This window comes from Hippoglossus hippoglossus, chromosome 17, assembly GCF_009819705.1.
Source record: "Hippoglossus hippoglossus isolate fHipHip1 chromosome 17, fHipHip1.pri, whole genome shotgun sequence".
Classification (NCBI taxonomy): Eukaryota; Metazoa; Chordata; class Actinopteri; order Pleuronectiformes; family Pleuronectidae; genus Hippoglossus; species Hippoglossus hippoglossus.
This window is the reverse complement of record NC_047167.1, coordinates 13,495,731-13,516,521: the sequence shown is the minus strand read 5'-3', so window position 1 is coordinate 13,516,521 and position 20,791 is coordinate 13,495,731. Positions and strand designations below refer to the sequence as shown.

The window sequence follows — 20,791 nt, the reverse complement described above, 5'->3', positions numbered from 1 at the left end:
AGTGAACCAGCAAATCTGGTTTGTATCATACGTCTGTGGATATTTTTTCATTTGCAATTTCTTTCTGTCCTTTTTAGAAAAACGATAACAATAGTGACTCTCCCCTCTATAAACTACTGCTAATATACTCGTGTAGATATAGAGTTGACGATACTGTGTCATTGGATGTGTTCCCCCTTAAACTGCAAACTAATTAATGAAGCCCACTGAAACATTTCCACTCAACCTCTGTGTTTCTAGCCATTGTGTTCAGGGCTGGATGGAGAACTACTGCATGTCGACTCCATTACAATCCTGAGCCTGATAGTAGATGTCATTAGAACATGTCTTCATTTTGATTTTATTGTGTCACATTACTCTGCTGCTGTGGGTCAAAGGTGCTTTTGAAATGGTTTGCGAGATGGAAGATGTAGAAAAACGTTTTTTACATCATCAGGTGGGAACAGTGGAACCGGCCTCGAAGGCAAAATACAACCAACATAACCCAAAATATAATTTATGACAAACAGTTTCAGCACGTGACCCCTCCCCAGGTCTGATTTATGTTTCGGTGTCAAAGGGACTATTCCATAGCCTCTCATGCAATCCATCTCCCGTAGTGATTTATGGTAGCGTAGCAAATTCTCCATGTACTTATTTCATTAACAACTTAGATGAAGTTTGCCTCTGTGTATTTTTGTACAAGGAATCAAAGGTCCTGAGGCTTTGCAGAGAAGGAACAGAATGTTATTTGTACTGTGAGGGATTTCTGTCATGGCAATCTGTGAGGTGCTCTTTCACTAAACTCTCAAGAAGAAAGCTCATTTAATATTCACGTTTATTTTACATATTTGTTTTTCAACCATCCTCCATCAGTGAGAAAATCACATTGAGTCAAGTAGAAAACTTCTCTCCCACCTTTTATTTTAGGCTAATCTATTTATGTATGTTATTTTCTTTAAATAAGTCATCCATAGCTTGAGACAAACATCACATTCATTAGTGTAATTAAAAAGCAATATTACTTTTGATTGAGAGCTTTCAGAAAAAGATATTGAAACCCTCTCGTCATGGAAACATGTCTGGATTTACACAGATGAAAGGAGTCTGAATTATATTCCCTTTATAAACACATACGCCTAAATAGATTGTTTTTCTCAATACAAACAAACTGATTAAGTCATTTTTTAAATCTTTTATCTCAATGTTTGTCATTATGTAAAGTTTCACCCCATCAGTCTTTGAAGAGAGCATCTCCCCCATTATTAAAGTGTAAACCTCAGTCACTGGAATAAACTCACACAGCATCGGCTCCTTTCTACTGAGGAAGCTCGTTCCCCCTTATTTATTTCACTGCAGTTCATTTTCCAATCACTCTGTGACTGATGTGACATTGTAAAAAGAAATCGGTTAATCGCGCCACCAGGTCCTGTTTGGTATCAAAAAGAAAACGTATTTATTTCACGGGTTTACTTTTGCAAGCTGATGAACTGATATGACCACGATGTTTAGTGGGATTCGTTACAGACGCCAGGTACCGTCAATGATTGGAGATCTCGCCACGAGAATGTAAATGTTAACAGAACGTGATCTTGACTGTTTGAAAAGCTCATATGTACTGAAACTGCAGATTTGTTGTTGGATAACCTTGGATATTACTGTCAAATTTAGCTCTAGTTTGAACATGTACTATATAGTTCCTTTTTTATTACATTTTCTACATATTAATAAAATAGTAAAATAGTCTCATCTGGTGTCTTTGGTTTCTCATTTTGTTTATTGTGTGTTGAATACATGCTGTTAACTTGAAGATGAACTGGTTCAACTTCATGGTCAAAGGTCGAGGTAACTTTGACCTTACAAACATTTTTGCGGTTGTGAACATGATATCTCAAAAAAAGGGAATTTCCTAAAATTTGGTACAAATCTTCACTTTGGTTCACGGATAAACTGATTTGATCTTGGAAGTTAAAGGTCAAAGATCATGTGACCTCATGTTCTTGTAGAGCTGAGACATCACCCATAGGGAATTTCATTCCATCTGGCACAAACATTCACTTGGACGAGAGGATGACCTGAGAAGAATTCAGTGTACAAAGGTCAACGTAACTTTGACCCTACAAAGCCCTTTTTTACCCCGTGAATGAGTTGTGCCTTCAGAGAATCCTCTCAGATTTGGCACAGAAGTTCATGTAGATTCACAAGTTAACTGATTAGATTTGTGACTTTTCGGCCTCTTATCTTAAGTCTGCCTTCAGGGAATTTCTTCGAGTAAAACTGTTTTGGCGGAGGCATAAAACAGCAATGCAATAATTCTAGTTTTTATGTCAAGTAAGCAGAGCTGCTCTTGAGAATGAATTAATGAAGTACTTGTCATAAACTTTTAAGTATCTTCACCTCTTATTTGAGATCATTAAAAACTGGAGTGAGGCCCTCAGCAGTTACAAGTGAACAGTGAGAAGATCCGTGATAAAGGTCTGTGGTTTGGCTCCAGGACCTAATTTATTCTCTCACGCAGAGACACACAGACGCAGACCTGCATGGATCTGTTGGAGTCTTCAAGCAGGACACGGACTAAACATTCATTCTACATTAAAACTTGAATCAATTTCAAAGACGTGACTGTAGAGGACGAGTTGTCGGCAAGAGTTCTGCTAGAGTTTTTTATTAACGAAAAACATTCATTAACTCTAAAGCACTCATGGAGCACCCTTTGGAGTAGATTGGTATTTTTGGAAACGTGTTTTCAATTTGTTACAGAGAAAGTCTGTCTCTTATATCACCCTCCACGAAAACATGTTAACATGTGCCTCGTTACTTTTATATGATAAACAAAACACTGTTAGCCAAGTAAGCAGTCAAAGGCATGGCTGAGTATTTCCACCTTGATACCACAAATCCCGACAGTCAGGTTTAGGTTTGTGACATCACAAACCTAAGAAACCAATCCCGTCAACTCGTGGGTGTGGCTCAGTAGCTGGAAAGGGCTCCTGAACTGAACTGGGCGGGGCTATATTACCATATTCATAGATCCCATTCATGAAATGAAGAAGGAAGGTGTAGAGATACATTGAAACCCTTTTAAGGTCACAAGGGGATTTCTTTCAAGCCAAAACCTTTTTGCATATGTAATTTCTTGGAACACACTTTTAGGGGGGTGCACTGATGCCCTGTCCCAATTCACCCCTTAGGCCCATAACTTGGCCCCACCCCTTCGTTTTGCATGTGGGCGTGAAGAGGTCGTGTTGTCCCTTATCTCTATATAATGTAGAAGTAGTGGCCATCTAGCCCTTCAAACATCCCTTCATGGCAACTGCTGGGGGTAAAATGCTCATTAATGTATGAAATCTTGCAAAATATCCATGAAAGAATGTTTAAATCCTGCTGATTATCTTATTTTAATCATGTAACAAATGAAAATGTCATTGAATTGCTGTGACATCTTCTTCACGTCCCGATTGACATTGAAATAAAGTTGTCTAAAAAAAAAAAAGATTCCATAAGTAGCCTGCTCTTGATAACTTTTCCAGGCTTACCAACCCTAGATTCAACAAAATCCCCCTTTCACCACCTTGAAAGCTTACTGGCACACTCGCAAAGTACAAGATCACAAACTATTCACTATATGATGCACATTTTCATTTGAGTACAACTTTGTCTTGTACACTGCTGAGAAAATCCTGGTTGAAACACTAAAGTTATCACAGTTTTAGATTTTTGTTAGAGGGAGTGCACTGGTTCAAAGTTGTTTTAAAACTTAAAACTAATAAATACCGACTTGGTAATTTTCTGAATCAACTGCTCTTATTTCCTCATGCACAAAGAAACAATGCAAAACTACAGATACACACACACACACACACACACACATTCATGAAAGCAGCCACAGATTTTATCGCAATAATGGATACAAACGCTTATTTCAGCAGTTTTAAGATTCATTGGTTAATTACTGAATGTTCTTATTATCCATTAATTATCCATTCAAGTGTCTGGTCAGCACAAACAACTTGGTAAATAATGAGGCTGCATGAAGTTTGTGAATAAATTAGAGTCAGGCAAATAAATGAGCTACACAGTGTTGGTGATGTAGTAAAGGTCAGAGAGATAAGCGCTTGTTCAGTCTTTATCCAAACAAAGCACCTCACTTGCTCAGCCGGGTCTTTAGAACAGTTTGTCAGTGACACACATGAAATATAAATCAAATGACAGGTTGTTTTAATCACTTACAAATGCAGAGTTGACAAAATGTAATTCTAAGTGACTCCGGTAACCTGTTGTACAAGAGCTGCTTTACAGGGTTATGTTTCCTTTATATGAGCAATTTAATGTGATTTATTCTATAATTTACTCTTAATAATAAATATACACAGTCACTAGCAATTTAAACATTTACACTGTCCTTTAATCACTGACTACAATTGATTTATTGATTATCAAATCTGAAAGACTGTAGAACCTGCTGTGTTGTTGTGGTTCTGGACTCACGCTGCTGTAAAGGCTGTGGCTGGTATTCAACTGTATTCATAACTTACTTTACTTTATTGTCTCAGTTACAGTTAGAAACTGGTGGATGATTGTCTATTGATGCAACCAGCAGGGGGCGTAATCTGTTACTTTCCTTATCATTCTGACTTGTACCCTGCATTTATGTTGTTTGCTTGATGATATCAATTAAAGCAAGACCCGTGGTACCTGAAAGTCTGGATGTTGATTGATATAATTACTATATTTCTGTTGATGTAGTTTTGTAGTGGTGGTAATTTAGCAGGCGGTGCTCCGTGGTGATGTTACACATTACAGCTGTCAGCAGTGAAACATCAGACAGTAGAACGTCATTTCAACACCAAACCACACGGTCAGCAGGAGCAGCCGGGGCCGCAGAACAAACGAGTTCTCATCTCCTCTCGAAATAAATTAGCAGAAGTAGATTTGACCTTGATCACAGTTGGTTGTCGTGCACTAGTCTGTCACACTTTACCTCTTGCACATTGATTTTCATTAATTACGTTGTACTTGTTGACTCGTTTTGTGCGATCGCTCTGCATGACACACTGCCGTACATTATAATGAATATTTGAAGTTGGAACAATTCTACATAGTTTTGGTTTATACAGTCATCACTGGTTGGACTAAATTGCTTAAATTGCTAAATAGTGGTCACCCAGGTCTGTAGCAACATCACCACCTGTGCACTTTCTATGTATTTGCTGCAGTTATTCAATGAAATGTAAATGGAGATCAGCTACTTTCATAATCAAATAATTTCTTTATTCACTTAAAAGCAAATATCAGACATGTTCTGGTTCTCTCCTCTCGCGTATGAACATGTTTTAGTTTTCGTTGCAGCCCGACACACAACAGCAGGTGAACACATCACTGTCCACGCAGTCGGTCACCAGTACGAGCTGTCATGTTCACTTCAGTAAGAAAATAGACTCCACATGTCCTGCTGCCAATTATTTACAACTGAGCTATTCATTTAATTGTTTCTGTGGCTGTCGTGGTCTTTTATAGGCTTTTACCGACAAAGTAATGTATTGTCTCTCACAGCCGGGCTGACATCAGAGCTCTCAGGCTGCTCAAATAGTCATTTTTGCTCAGGAAGCTTCCTAATTGAATGAAACGAACCAGAAGTATCTAAGTGGCAGCCGTGATAAGAGCTGGTCTAATTCACAAAGTGCCAAGGAGAGATGCTCCGATGCTTCCGTTCTTATCTCCTTTAGCATATATACACGGGACGGTCCTTTATTAATTCCTTACGGCAGCAACATACAAAGCAGCTGAAAGGTAGTTTCACCACGGCAGAGCCATGGGCAGAAACAGCAGGGCACCCGGTTTAAGTTTAAAACATGATCTGAAACATTTGTAATGATAATTGAAGGATTTTTTTTTTTTTGTTTCTCAAGCAAAGATTTAGAAAGTGAGATGGCTGTCTTGTAATATTATAAATTTCTTCCGAATTCAGCGTAGAGTTTGCAGTGTTTCTGAATTATACCTGACTTCATAATTCATAATAATTTTCACTATTTGGAAAATAAAGTGGCAAGTGGAAACCTGTGAAATCACTGGAGGTGAGTTTTTATACAGGCATTATTTCATTGCATAGCACACACAGCCTTTAATGAACAATGGTGTCAGCAGTTCGATTTTTTTGTTTTTCTTTTCTCTTATTAACAAAACCAACAACAATAAATAAAAAATTTTAGGTGCCCCTTTATGGCCCCTGATTCAGAAAAATCTTAGCTCCGCCACTGAACACAACACATTCTTAAATGGCTGATAACAAAAAAGTGTTTGAAACTCCAGGATGTGATCTAACATGATGGATCCATGGTTTTGGTATCGATCATATCCACAGCACTAGAATCATTAGTTAGAATTATTAGTATCAGTACAGTGTGGATCACTCTACTCACTTCTACAATCAATTCCTGAGAAATGTGGAAGTATGCAAATGTAACAGTTTTTCTCTGTTGTTCCTCATTAACTTACATTAGAGGGAAGTAAAACAATGAGTTAAATAATATGGTTGAGGCTACACTGAGTGTGCAAATTCAGATACATATCAACACAGATACACTGGTCTGAGTGCAGCGTGTCAACTCACATATTCAAATCTGACCACTTGAACATCAGCAGCAATAATGAAGTTGTACACTGAGATGTGCAACAATTCCGTTGCATGTAAATTATACAAATTGACTTAATTATGTAAAAATCTGCATGAACACTGAGTGTGATTCAGTAATGATTGTTAATCAGAAGTGTCCCACTGTTCTGCAGCCTCTGGAGGAGAAAGACATCTGATCCAGTGAAGCTGCATCACCTGTCCTCGGTCTCATGTGTCCCCAGCATGAGAGGGTTTGTTGACTCTGTTTACTTGTCTCATGAATTTTTTTCTCTCTCTGCAAAATCACCAGAATCACTCCTGAAAAGGTGCTCGAGGGCTTTGATAAAAACTTTACCGTGGACTTTTAATGAGTCTGCAAAGCTGCCAAGTTTTACAGAATTTCCCTAATTGCAGCATTTTTTGCTTCGAGTAATGTAGACACAAAAGAGTTTACTAATATTATTATTGTTGTTGTTGTTGTTGTTGTTGTAGTTATTGTTGTTGTTGTGACCGATAGGAAAGTCCAAAACTACTCTGAAACCCTTTCTTCCACTTTATGGCTTAATAAAGTTGTCTGGACAAAGTCTAGAGAAGCTCCACAGAACATTTAATCGGAGACATAGAACTATCATTAATTAACTCATGTTTCCTCTCTCTGTAAATTTCAATAATAAGATCAAATGTGCTGCACAAATCTTAACTAATTCGATTTTTGTGCAGCTGTATGTGTTAATGAGCTGACTACTGCTTTGTCAAGGGAACAGGAGGCATTCATTACTTTTTGTGTGTTGCCATCCTCCTCCTCTCCGCTCTCTCTTTCCCCTCCGTCTACCCTTCCCCTCTGTTTTTCCCTCACCCCACCCATCCACTAATGTCTCCACATCTCTCTGCAGGATTGAGCATGAAGCCGGTGACGGGGTGAAGTTGATGAAAAGCGGCGTTGTGAGCCATCCCCAGTCTCCCGTGCGCTCCGAGAGTCTCTTTACATCTCACTGAATCCAGAAAGTTAACAGGCCCTGGCAGGCATCTGAATAAGAGGGAGGTGCGACTCACATTTTCCAGTTAGACTCTCTGTGTTCGCGTTGTAAACACTGGGGCTTAATTGGGCGACCGGCCAGTGAACAGCTTGATTTTCATCAGGCAGTTATTGATGCTCAAAACTCCGAGCCTCCATGCACGGGGCCTCATAAATCAGCCGTGCGAGGAAGGCATGAAGATTTGACCACCTCGGGAGAATTGACAGAGAGGTGAGTCGGGGGGCACTGGTCGAGCATCGTGTTCTACTACTGTAGCTGTGTCTTTTGTATTTGTTTGTCCTAATTAGAGGTTCACAAGCGTAGATGAGGAAAAACACCTATTACTGGATCAATCCCACCATTCATTAGGTCTTTTAACAGTGTTGAACACTTTGCAGTTAATGAACGTATGCATGAATGGAGGCTCTGAAGCTGGAACGCTGCTTAATGAGACTGTTTTTCTTTTTCGGAGCTAATAATGACAGAGCAATTATTACCCTATACTCATTTGTTGTAGATTTAAAGGCTCATGTTTTTATCCGTGCACAAAGTAAACCACAGAATTCACTCTGGATCGGCCTGGCCTGTAAATGTAGATGTGAGTTGAGGAGTTTGATCTGATTTCAGATGAGATACACCTCCTTTGTTATGGTTGTGATTTTATTCATACAATTAGTTCTCCTCTCCTCTCCTGTATCTGGTAAATACACTGATCATGTTGTGGCTGATCCAAAAGTAAACTCCTCCATACACATTATAATATTGTCATATAAATCAACCCCAGAGACAAGTTCCTGCATATATGTCAAAATACATTTTTCTAAAAACACTTTTTTACTCAGTGGCATTTTAAATGAAAGAATCTAATTTGTAAACGATTATTTTTCAATTGTCGCCTTATGGTTCTTAAGTAAACAAGTAAGTAAACAAGTAAACAATAACTCGACTTCTTCCACCACAAGGTATGCCACAGTTTCTTCTTCCTGCTCCAAATAGATGCTCTGCTATTTTCTATTCAAGATTTAAGGCCAGATAGGAAACAGAGTTAGATTTTTGCCATGTGCCAGCTGGGCTGCTTAATGCTCTCTGCATCTGCTGAAGTACAGAGAAGTCCTCAGGAGCCTTTCAGATATGAGAGCTGACATATATATATATATATATAAAAGTGTCTCTCAGGGCTACAGTGACCCGAGGGAGCAGCTCAGCCGAGAAATGCTTCTGTACTTTTATCACATCATGTACAGGAAAAGCAGTGTCCCATGCTCAGGATTTCGTTAGACGGTCTGGTCTACAGATGATTTCCATGATCAGCATCACCAGCTCGCTCAGCCCTTATGGCTGTCACCTAGCAACAGAGCTGCAGGTGGACATGACAAGAAAGTTTGAATGCCCCTTGGTTTTTGAACATGAGCTTTGTTTTGAGTTAAAGCCTGATAATCAAGCATCAGACGTCGCGTCACTTACAAATGTCATTAGAAAAGTGTTTGTGTCTGAAGCACATTGAATCCTGGGATCGATTAATGGGCCAGAAGGGATCTTCCTGTTGGAGCCTTCGTTCATTGGGGATGGAACGACGCATTTGTTGGCCACATTTGAAGGAGCCTTGGAAATGGGACAGTCTAGTCGTGCCACTGTGGTCGGTCTTGAAATGCAAACCTCCTGAATTGACACAGACCTAAACTGTCACAGGGTTTGTGTTGAGACATTTCTACCTCAAGTTGTTGAGTAAACACGAGAACAAGATGGTCAACGCCAACAGGAATTTGAAAAACACATTTCTCTGAACAGGTTTTCTTCCTCTGGAGCCTCACATATAAACTAATGCTCACTTGCTGTTTTGAATGAAGTTGGCCACCGAGCCATTGATTAACAGAGATGAGAACATTTGTGACATGCAGGGAGCAGATTAAAGCAAGTCCAGATTCAATTACAGTCATGTGGATGCAAATTGAGGTTGAATCATGTTTTAAAGGGGAAAGTGTTTTTTTTCCTCACTGTTCAAATTTTCTCATTGAACTTAAACTGATAAATGAAGTGTCTGCTTCAGTCTGATTTTAGTTTATTATTCTACTTAGACGGCTGGGACATCGCATTAAAGTTCCTGGGGTAAAAAAGAGAAGGGGATTCTTGTTGTTATCTCAGGTTGTGCCACAACATTATTTGTAGGAAACAAGAGTCAGGGTGGCACGGTGATCCCGAGGTCAGCACTGTCACCCCACAGTGAGAGGATTCACCAGACCAGTCTTTTTATGTGGTGTTTGCATGATATCCCCATGTCTGTGTAGGTTTTCTCTCCCATGGTCCAAAGACATGTAGATTGGGGTTAGGTTAATTGGAGTCTCTCAATTGAGAAAGTGAATGGTTGTTTGTCTCTGTCTATTGGCCCTGCAATATGCTGGTGACCTGTCCTGGGTGAACCCCTCCTCTTGCACAATATCATTTGGGATTGGCTCTAGCTTTCCACCCAATCCTCAAAGAATAAGTGGTATAGATGGACTGATAGATGGATGAGTCAAAATCCAACTGTAAGAGATGAAGACAAAACAATTATACAAAACAATTCTGTCTCTTTAAGGGCGCCCACTGACACAGCCCAGTTTTCTCTGATTGGCCAGCAGGCCCACTCTGTTGTGATTGGTCAACTGAATCCAGGGTAAGTAGTAAATGTTCCGTTCTCACTTTACCTGGCTTTGTTAGGGGGCGTAACAATCTGCTGAGGGCGTGTTTCTGAAGCCTCAGGGGCAGTGTTTCTTTGGGGAGAGGAGCTCCCTTTGTAGACCTTTCACATACACAACAACAACAACAAGTGTTCACAGGGGAATTAAATGTGAGCAAATTAAATGTGAGTAAATTAAATGTGAGTAAATTAAATGTGAGACTCCTGGAGTCGGGTCTGGTTCAATAAATAGTCTGGTACATATGTGAAGATTAGATAAAGAAGACAAGTGTTGATTTGTGTATTTTAAATCTGCTGCTATAGGTAGAATTGTTTAGATCTGGTCTGAGTCATGCTAACTGTTTCCCCCTGTTTGCAGTTTTTGTGCTAAGCTAATGTTAGCAATTATATTGAATTGGATTGCAGCAACTAAGCTAATAGGCTGAACACCTGGAAAGAAATACTAGTATTTCCCAAAATATCACACAAAGGTGCAATTTTTCCTTTAATACATATCAATATTACTATTTACACGTTTCTTATTAAGTCACATGATTTTTTTTTCTATGTCCATGTTGGCAAAAATGACTGAGATGGTAAATTCCGAAAAGTTCTCATTTTGCTCTTTCTGTTTTTGGACATACTAGGAAGCAAAGAGGAACTTAGAAATTCCCCAGAAGATAAAATGAAATAGAAGTAATTTCTTTACTGCAAGCTGACAGTATCACTTTTATTTATTTATGCTGATCAAACTTCTGTTGAAAGAAATGTTGAAAACATGTCATGTGATAACTATTCTGAGATTATGACATAATTAAATAGCAGAGACTAACATCATCGCTGGCACATAGGGGTCCTCGTGAAGGCCCACACGTTTACATGCCAACCAATAGCTCTTCAAAGAGGCCCTCTCTTTTTTCAGGGCAAGATGAAATTCCTTATATAGACAAACCTCTTTCTCCATCTGGGCTGTTTTCACTGTGCTGGGCCCAAACATGTTACAGGACTGAATCACAGCTAAGGTTGTTCCCTGGGGGGGGGGGGACTGGTTGTATTACCAGGCTATTTCTGGATACTTGTCAGATTCCACTACAGCAACCCTTTAGTCACTTTTTATTAGCACTTACGTTCAAAATCTCACAGGGTGCCCAGTCACTCTCACATATTTCAGGGTGTGCGTATAGAACCAGTGGCTCATAGTGATTTTTAATGTCCTTTCAGACAACCCAGTGATTCCATGAATCTAATGCTGCTGGTAATGTCACCTCCACTTTTTTTTTTTTTTGCTATCATGGTCGTATGATCAGTGATTCAGTTTAAGCTTAATGGTCTTTCCTGCAATTTGTTCAGTTATAGACGTGCGCTGGATAAAGGGATATATTGTCTGAGCCTTTTTCCATATAGGTGAGCTCAAGTGAGAATGAAGTTTCTATATACCAGATGGGAGCTACGCCTATTATAGCACAGGGGCAGCAGCGTATAAACGGAGAGAAAGGTTTCCATGGAGGAAATGAGACACATATGAGGGTCACTGCAGTGCTAGTTGAACATAATTTACCTTTGGAAAGAAGGGAAGGTATAATGGAGTCCTTATAATATAACAACAAATCACAGTGTCCGTCAGGGAAATGGCAAAAAAAAAAAAAAACACGATGCTTTTCTCCAGGAAGTATTGCTCATTTATTCTGAGCAGTACTTGCCTGATGTTTTTGAATCACAGAGATCTGAAAAGGGCTCATTGTTAAAAAGCTTTCACAGATTGTTCCTCGTGTCACTTCATGGCTGAAAAAACATCCAATCCAAGATATTTCACACGACTCCTGCAGGTTGGGTCCGTGCATGAAGCAGATTCACACAGGGGAAAGATGATGTCTTCAGGTGCATCAGTCAATGGAGTATATAGTGGAATTGTTTTCATGTGAAGTACTGTGAAGAAGTATTTGCATCAAGGACAGTGCTGCTACACTGAGGTCATTAATCAACACTTGCTCCAGGTGACTGGACAGCGCCTCAAGAGCAGCTGGGATATAGTTTCATTGAGGAGCACGACACGCCCTGCCAGTCATACAGCACCCTCTGTGCCCGCTCAGTGTGTGTGTGTGTGTGTGTGTGTGTGTGTGTGTGTGTGTGTGTGTGTGTGTGTGTGTGTGTGTGTGTGTGTGTGTGTGTGTGTGTGCGTGTGTGTGTGGGCGGCCGGTTGCTATGTGTCTAAGATGGCTCAGACACACCTGCAGACAGGGCAAGGCTGATCTCATCAATTTATATGTAACTGTGCCCCGTAGCTCCAAAGTGTGTTTTGGTTTATGATGACAGAAAATGTTTCCATCAATACTGAAGCTGCAGTAGATGAATGTGAAGCTGAACTGGTCATTTGATTCATATTTCACAAGAAAGGAAATGTCTTATTTTACCCAATATTCTTGTTTAACTTTTTGATATTTTTTCTCCACCATGAGCTACAGACGTGAAAAATCAAATTCATTTTGATAAAAAAAAAGCAAGGCCTGCATTTTATTTTCTACATTATGAACAAAACTGCTATAATGAAACATTTTTAATATGAAAGTGAACCTGATATTTTAACTTGACGATGCAGACCCACTTTTTGAGGTCATGCGTTCGGCCTGCTGTGTTTTCTGAAGCCCATATCACACTGTATATGAGCACACATGAACAAATTAACTCACGACTTCCCTCTTTCAGGAGAGAATACATCCACTGCAATTTAATATCAGCCGAACGCTTTATTTTCTTCTTTATTCCTCCTTGAAGAAAAATCCTCTTTTGCTTGACTGAACTGAAAGGGTATTGACCACACTGCCACAGGCACAGTAAGTGTGTGTGTGTGCACACTTTGCACGACTTCACTCTTTCATATCTCGCCTGCATGTGACTCTTTCACCTGGTGGTACTTACCACACACACACACAAACACACACAAACACACACAAACACACACCCACACAGACATTTTTCATTTCCCCTTTTTACTCCCATCGTGGGGCTCTGAGATGGGTGGAGTGGTGTTTGGTTTAAGAGGTTATTGAGTGTTATTATGCAAACTGTTGCAACTTAAGCCGGCAACTTATTCTGGTGTTGCAAGGCTTTTAGGGCAGGCACGGTAGCTTTGCTTTTAATACCCCTCATGTGGACATTATTGTGAGAAACCTTTAGTCATCTAATGGCTTGATTTCCTCATATTCACTTTGCTCGACTTTATTTCTCTGCCTGACATCACTCAAGTGCTTGTGTGAGCAAAGTAAAGCAACCGCAAGAATCCAGCGTGCCATACAGGAAACGCATAAGCACAGACAGAGGGCCCATTCTTACACTAAGTGGGCAGGGTGCGATGACGTCGTGACCAAAACACACACACACACTCAACTAGGGACGGGGTGGGGGGGGGGGGGGGGCTGAGGAGAAGGAGGAGTGGGAGGAGGACGGGAAACGAGGGTAGAGAGGGAAACAGGAACAGAAAGTGAAGACATGTCAAGATGTCTGGGTGAGGGGGACCAGAGCAGAGCAGCAGCCAGACGCCAAAACACAGAAACAACCTCCAGAAGCCTGAGCAGCTGAGTGGATTAGACATGAGAGGAGACCTGACCTGCCACTTCACAAGTGCCTGCAGGGTAAGGTGCCACTTTCAAAGAGATCTTTAGCGCCAGCCAACTTCAAATACCTTGAAATCCCACTGAGTGGTTTATATAAGTTGGCGATGCTTTTTTGTTGTTGTTGTTGTTTGACTCGAGGAAATGAGATAAAGTTGCTGCTGTGCTGTGGCAGACTCAGAAAATGTTGTTCTGGCAGTGGTGACATTTGACAGGATGTTTGACAAGTTGAAGCTATAAGCTGATAAGTTTCTTCTCTCTTTTGAGGGAGTCCTACACAGTGTCAGTATGACTCAGTCTTCAGGTTATTTTCTTGAGTTTAAATATGACCGCATGAAAGGAAACCTTAATGCGTTGACATTTGTGACAGAATGTGAAGAATAACTTCCTGGTGCTCTGCTCTATGAAACTTCGTAAAAATAAAGATCTTTCACTCAAACAGTTTTGAGTTTTTCCAGTTTCATGATCGTCCTCCTCCAGCTCTTACAGGAGGAATGTCCTCCACTTTGCTCATCTCACTCAGTCAGGATCGAGTTGATGCAAGTCTGAACTGTAATGGGCTTGCACACTTGCACACTGTGCAGAGCTGCACTCCTCCAGACGATCCAAAAGCATATATGCGACCGAGTAACAGCTGCACTTAGTAAGATAATTCCATTTTTCTGTAAAAAGATAGAACAAACGGCTGCAGTTCGTTGGTGGCTGACTCAAGTCGAACTGAAACGTGTCCAAGTTCAGTGTGTTAATGCTGTCTGATGAGGGATCTGCTGTGAACGTGTGCTGGGGGCTAGTCATTAAAGATTCCTGCCATGCCTTCTGTCACAACTTTGTCTTTTAGGTCACCAATGTCCCTGAAAAAGCAGCGGGGGCTAACCGAGTGCAATCATAACATTTTTCTCAGCCCCTTCCTGGCTTTGTGTGCCCCAGAAATGGCCTTTCCTGCATATGAATGGCTCCAGGAGAGCACAATGTCATGAGAAAGTAACGTACCCGTGCAGTGAGAATCTTGGAAATGCATCTCAGTGAGAAAATGTGACGCAAGGAAATATTTAAAGCCCAGAGCCTCGCTTTAAAGCCGATACGAGCCCAACTTTTGTAAAAACAGGACAATGTTCTGACATCTGCTGCTCTGTGCCTTTGCTAAATGGTAAAACTAAACTTAGCTCATCAACAGTTATAGTGTGAATCCCCGTAGTAACTGTCACAGTGCTGCAAATAGCCTGCTGAGAAAATATGAATGGCCATCACTAGAGGAATTTTGTCGACCAATTGTGACAATAGAATATTATAATAACTAGTGAGGCTGCTGTTTGTATGTGAGCATATAAATATGAGGGAATGATTTCATATTTTTAGATTTCCTCTGTTGGTTATAGCGTGAATGCTGAACCCATAACTCAGTTTAGAAATAACCTACAGTGATCTCATTGTGTCTGGCAGAGACTCCAGATCATCACAACACCTAGTGACTTATCCATTCCATTTAATGATACATTGTTAGTCATTTCTTTTATATAACCACCCCTCACCTCTGTGCTGCTACTTTTCAATAAACCCGTTGTTCAGTGACTTAGTCGTTTGTCACGTTGACAGTGTTTTCATAATGTGAGGGGGATCAGACTGCACACAAGGGCACCGCAGCTCAGGCAAGCTCATCACAACAACACGTACCGACACTGTGGCAAAGTGGCTCCTGACAACGTAAACAGACACGAATGAAAGTCTAATATCTTTCGAATTTTCCATAAAAAATGGAAAAAGAAAATGTGAATGAATGCATGTGCATAGAGATCAACAGTTGGTGCAGCTCATTCTTCATTCAGGTGCCACTGAACCATTGAAAAGATGAGGGCGTGATTGACAGTTAACAAGTTTCTGGACTTTGTTGCTTTCACACCTTCCTTGTTTGTTTCGAACCTTTTGTTTAAACCAAAGTTGTGAAAGGTGCCTCGAACCACGTGCCAGACAAATGCACCAGGATTTAGTGCGGCCGAAAAGAGGTTGTCACAGTCCAGATCAAACTGAACCATGGTTTGGATCATTAACGCGTGAAAACAGGCCAATCGGGCCAATCAACACTGTCCCATCTTTCCATCAGTCAAGTACAAGCGGTTGGGAAACAATTTTGTTTTTGTCTGGTGTTATATTGTTGTTCAAAATATTTAATGATAAATAATATTAAATTCACAATTTATTTAAATATCATTATTATGTCCAAATTGAAACTTCACATTAAGCACAATAGAATAAAATATTATTATTAATGCCAGACGTTGTGGAATAAACATTTTCATTGTGTAGTCAGCTTGATTGCTTTTACCCAGGGTGTGGATTTTTACTTCCTGTTAAACTTCCTTCTATACATTGCAAAACCGTATAGAGTAAAACTTATTGTATGGTATATAGAGTATACAATAAGCATGTAGCATGGATGTGGGTCATAGCAAATGTATTTTTCTTTTTTTGGTTTTCGTTTTACAAATGAGATAGAAGGATCTAGTGGACTAGCCCAAACCCTGATGGAAGCAATTGGTATCAGGACATCTGAACATGTTTGACCTACATTCACCTGAAATCCACAAAACAAACATTTTCTCTCAAGCTTCATGAAGCTCAGCAGTCGCAGGCTCACAGCCGCATACATGCCCTTGTTTTGAACTCTTAATATGAAAATAAGCTCAGTTTCAAATGTGGAGATTTATTTTAGAACCCTTCTGTTTTGAGCGATGTGACGGATCTACCTCAGCTCTCACTCTGACGTTCCGGCTGACTCTCGCTGCTTAGCTCTGAGCGCTCGGCTTCCTGTTTAGGATGGGAACAGGGGGGAAGTGAGCAGGTTGTTTGCGGGTAAACCAATTTCACACATGAAGCGCAACACGCAGCGACAGCCACGCCGAATGTGCTTGCTCTCTACTTGCAGGTGCATCTGTCCCCTATCTCGGCCTCAGACGCAGCCAAACGAGAGATGAAACCGCTACCGCAACTAGAATCTAAAGAAGCGCTGCAGCCGTGAGCTACAGAGACGCAGAGGGACACACTTGAGACCGTCTTTAGAGAAACTACGGTTGTTTAAAACTCTTTTAATAAAGCTGCTGCTTCAAGGCCTCACACCTTATCAATCCGTCTACGCACAGAGAAAAAAGGAACAATATCTGCTTTTATTTCTCAGACTGACTTTTTCTCTTTCAGACCTACTTCACCAGCTCAAATGCCTCACCTCGTGTTTTCTTCTCCAGGTGAGCCGCTAAGAGAAGTTTTTCATCCGAGGCCTGAGGAAAACGTTGCAGTCAGACACTTCTGAAAACACAGGTAAAAGGAAGAGTCTCTCTCCTCCAATGGGAACCATTAGCTGTGTATTCAAATATAGCAGGTCTCTCTCGGGCCTACCTCTCTCCCCTCTCTCGTTTTCTGCCTGACACTCTGTCGCACTCCCTGTCTCAGCGGGACTCTTAGAGAGATTGGTTACCTCCATCTCTGTCTCTTCTGCCCTCAGACACAATCTTCCTCCATTCCTCCCTCTCCCTCCCTTCACCCCCGTCCTCCACAGTGGGACTCTTAGAGAGATCTGCGCTGAATCCTGAATGACTCCCCTGCAGTATTAATGAGGGGAGAGCTGGAAAAAAAAAATAGAAAAATCCAAAGCTGACATTGACGAGAAGGGGAAGAGCAGGAGTAGAGACGTTAAAGACAGAGAGAGATGGATGGAGCGGAGGCAGGGAGAGAAAAGAGGGAGGTTGAAGAGCAGCGGTCTGCTGGAAACTGAATTTCTGTCTCTTTTTTTTTGTTACAGAGACGCGACCAAATAGAAGCACCTCTTCACAACTGGATTAATCTAAACCAAGAGCAAGAGGACAAGAGATGACTCGAGAGGACGAAGACCAACAGAACAATACGTGGAATGTCAAGTGGCAATAAAAGAAAGCAAACAAACTTGGCTGCAGATTCTGGCTTTTACCTTGAGATCAAAACCATCAGATTTCAAAGAGGCCCTCGTATAAACAAACAAGCTTTTGGTCTTTTGGATTTGTTTAAAAAAAAAAAAAAATACTCCAGCCCTCGTTGAAGGAGGCGTCTACAAATTCATCTTCCTCATATACGGGCCTCATCAGATACTGCTGCGTCTCAGGGCAACTATCTGAAAGCAGATCTCCATGAGAAGATGAGAAGTACATGAAAGTTCAGAGTCGAGTCACCAGAGATATCTGACCCGACAGCTGTTGGACTGCTGAACAGTAAAACGTCACATCTCACCACTTTAAAGCTGGAGTCACATCACATGAAAGGACTTTTAACACAAATTAACACCATATCTTAATTATTTTCGGTATCTCCAGAAGCCTTTTTGTGCTCGTTGACTATCTTGTAAACTTCAAAAGTCTCCAGAAGATCCATTAAAAACTTTAAAACTGCAGCAGACTTAATTAAAAAGCTGCCACAGTTCTGTATCCTGAAGCCATGGATGAGAAAATTGACAGCATTCAGGATTTCTTCAACCAAATCTGGAGGTTCACCGCCGACAAACACAACCAGGGGGTTTACAACACCGTCTGTCTGGTGGTCCTCCTCACGCTGCCCCTGCTGGTCCTCATCATTACTTTGGTGGTGTGCTGCCACTGCTGCTGCTGTCGCCATGCCAACAGCTGCTGTTGCTGCCGCAGAGGCAGCATGGCAACTGCAAGGTCGGAGACGAAGAAGAAGACAAAATCGGCAAATCCAGAGGACTTGTGGATTTCTGTTAAGACGGGGCCGATGACACCTGACAGGGTTCCACTGGACGTGATGTAGGGATGCATTTTTCTATTTTAAAAAAAATTGCTGATCCTGGGCCAGTCGGTGCAGCAGAGCCAATCAAGTGTCGCAAAAGTCATCGTACACTTGAAGGAGGCTTGCGATGCTGTTTAAACTGATGGGAGGCACTTCACATTGTAATGGGCACAGATTTGGTTGAAATATGTAAACAGTGCAGATTGTTTTTAGTTTGTGGGGATTTGATTACATTGTTTACAGCCTTTAGTTTGAGCTTTTTGGCGCCGTACATACAATATGCAGACAGGCTTTTATATATATATATATATATGTAAGTGTACAAATGTGTGTGTTAGATAGAAAGAGAGAGACAGTGTGTGTGTGTGTGTGTGTGTGTGTGTGTGTGTGTGTGTGTGTGTGTGTGTGTGTGTGTGTGTGTGTGTGTGTGTGTGTGTGTGTGTGTGTGTGTGTGTAGAGTGTTATTGAAAGCACTTTGTTCTTTGAGCTCCCATGTGAAATTCATTGCATCTGTATTTGAGAGAGAGCCAATTTAAGGTCTGCCCAGCATTCAAATGGCTATAATACTGCTTACTGTTCACATTGAGGCTGCGCTGTAGAGCGGTGATTCACTCGCACTTTCAGAATGAAAATGCACTGATGCACAACGAAAATTATACTTTTGTTTCCTGTTTTTGCTTTTCTTGCATGATATGATACAATTTGGTCCACGGGAGAAGCACTTGTCCAATTTATTTATTTTTATTTTGTTTTTGAGAATGTTCCAGTATTCAGGTCAAGTCTACCTTGAAGGCACAATTCTTATCAAAGGATTTAAAAAAGAAAAGCGAAAAACTACATTTAGAATCTGTGGTCCTTCCCAAAGGGTCTGACAGATCTTTCAAGGCACTGATCAACACTCGGGAACATCTACGTCTGCATCAGAGACAGGAACGTTTTCTGGGCCTGTATTTATTCAAAGTGAAATTTAGTGAAAGCTACTAACAAAAGTAATAATAAAAGCTATTTCTCAAATTAAAAATGCTCTTAAATTCAAGAGAGCTCTAGAAGTCTGATGAGGACCCAGCTTTAAAACAAGTTATTGAGTGATTTTGTAAAAATCTTCAGTCATCACAGACATATTAAAACAACATATATATATATATATATATGATTATAGTAATATAATAGGATGGATAAGTATTTCACTTTTTGCAAGTAGAAAGAGAAATCAGTAGCTATTCATTGTGTTTTCAGTGACTTTTTAATCATCGTTATTGTGTTCGCTTATCGACAGGATACTAAATTCTACATTGGATTTTTCTTGCCAGCGAAGGCCCCGTCACCTCTAGTGACCAGTGGAGATTTTGGAACCGATAGTTGTGCCCTGTTGGAGGATCTAAGGCAGCATTAAGGCTCATGGGGGGGGGGGGGGGGTAAAAAATCACATATATAGGCTGTAGTCTGACCATTCAAAGCTTTAGCAGTAAAATGAATCTTAAAACTCACAGGTAGCCAGTGGAGAGCAGCAAGGATTTAACCGCATTTTACAAATTGCTTATTTTTTATGTTCTTACTTGGACACGGCATCATTCCACTGTACCTCTGATGGAGGAGGAGCAAGCTGCTCAACAAAAGTGTCTGATTGTGCGGCCTGAGCTAAAGAAGTTTGAGTTTTGAAGTCGTCTATTTGAAGCCTTGTTAAGTATCATTCTTATAAGTTAATAAATACAGGCCCAGGTATGTAGCCATGAATAAACCTTGTAAACACAGCAGCAGTATAATCACATTCCGCCGAGAAACAAACTCAATGTTAATGTATTTCATCTGTAAGTCAAACTCTTCAATTATGCATGTAAAAATAACTCTCATAAGTTATGTGGTCAGGAAGAAGCATTCAAAGTCGATTTCTGAACTTAATTAACTCAAGAGAAACCCAGAATCAATCAAACGGTTTGATTTGAGTGGATGGTGCCCGAAGGCTCATTTTATTTCTTTAGGGCGCGTGATATCTCAGAACCCAATTAGGCAGAAGCATCTCGGCAGTATCATCATCTTTACGAATGAGTTTACACTGGCGCTGAGTCGATTTTCCTGCTCAAGTTCTGCTGGGAAATCAGGACCCTGCTCTAACACACACACGTTCCTATGTGGAGAGTGAGGTTCTGCTCCATGT

The 20,791-nt window shown here is 40.7% G+C and overlaps 1 protein-coding gene across 2 annotated transcripts; it reads left to right on the top strand.

Annotated features, from left to right (window-relative positions):
* The first annotated feature begins 13,707 nt into the window (after positions 1 to 13,707).
* LOC117777985 (uncharacterized protein KIAA0040) lies at positions 13,708 to 18,980 on the top strand. Of its 2 annotated transcripts, none has more exons than XM_034613125.1 (3): positions 13,708 to 13,893; positions 17,109 to 17,181; positions 17,663 to 18,980. In XM_034613125.1, exon 3 carries the CDS (start codon positions 18,328 to 18,330, stop codon positions 18,655 to 18,657), a length of 330 nt encoding a protein of 109 aa, XP_034469016.1. In that variant the 5' UTR covers positions 13,708 to 13,893; positions 17,109 to 17,181; positions 17,663 to 18,327; the 3' UTR covers positions 18,658 to 18,980. The 2 variants fall into 2 exon arrangements, with proteins under 2 accessions (XP_034469016.1, XP_034469015.1); XM_034613124.1 differs by having other exon boundaries at positions 17,062 to 17,181.
* Positions 18,981 to 20,791: the final 1,811 nt, after the last annotated feature.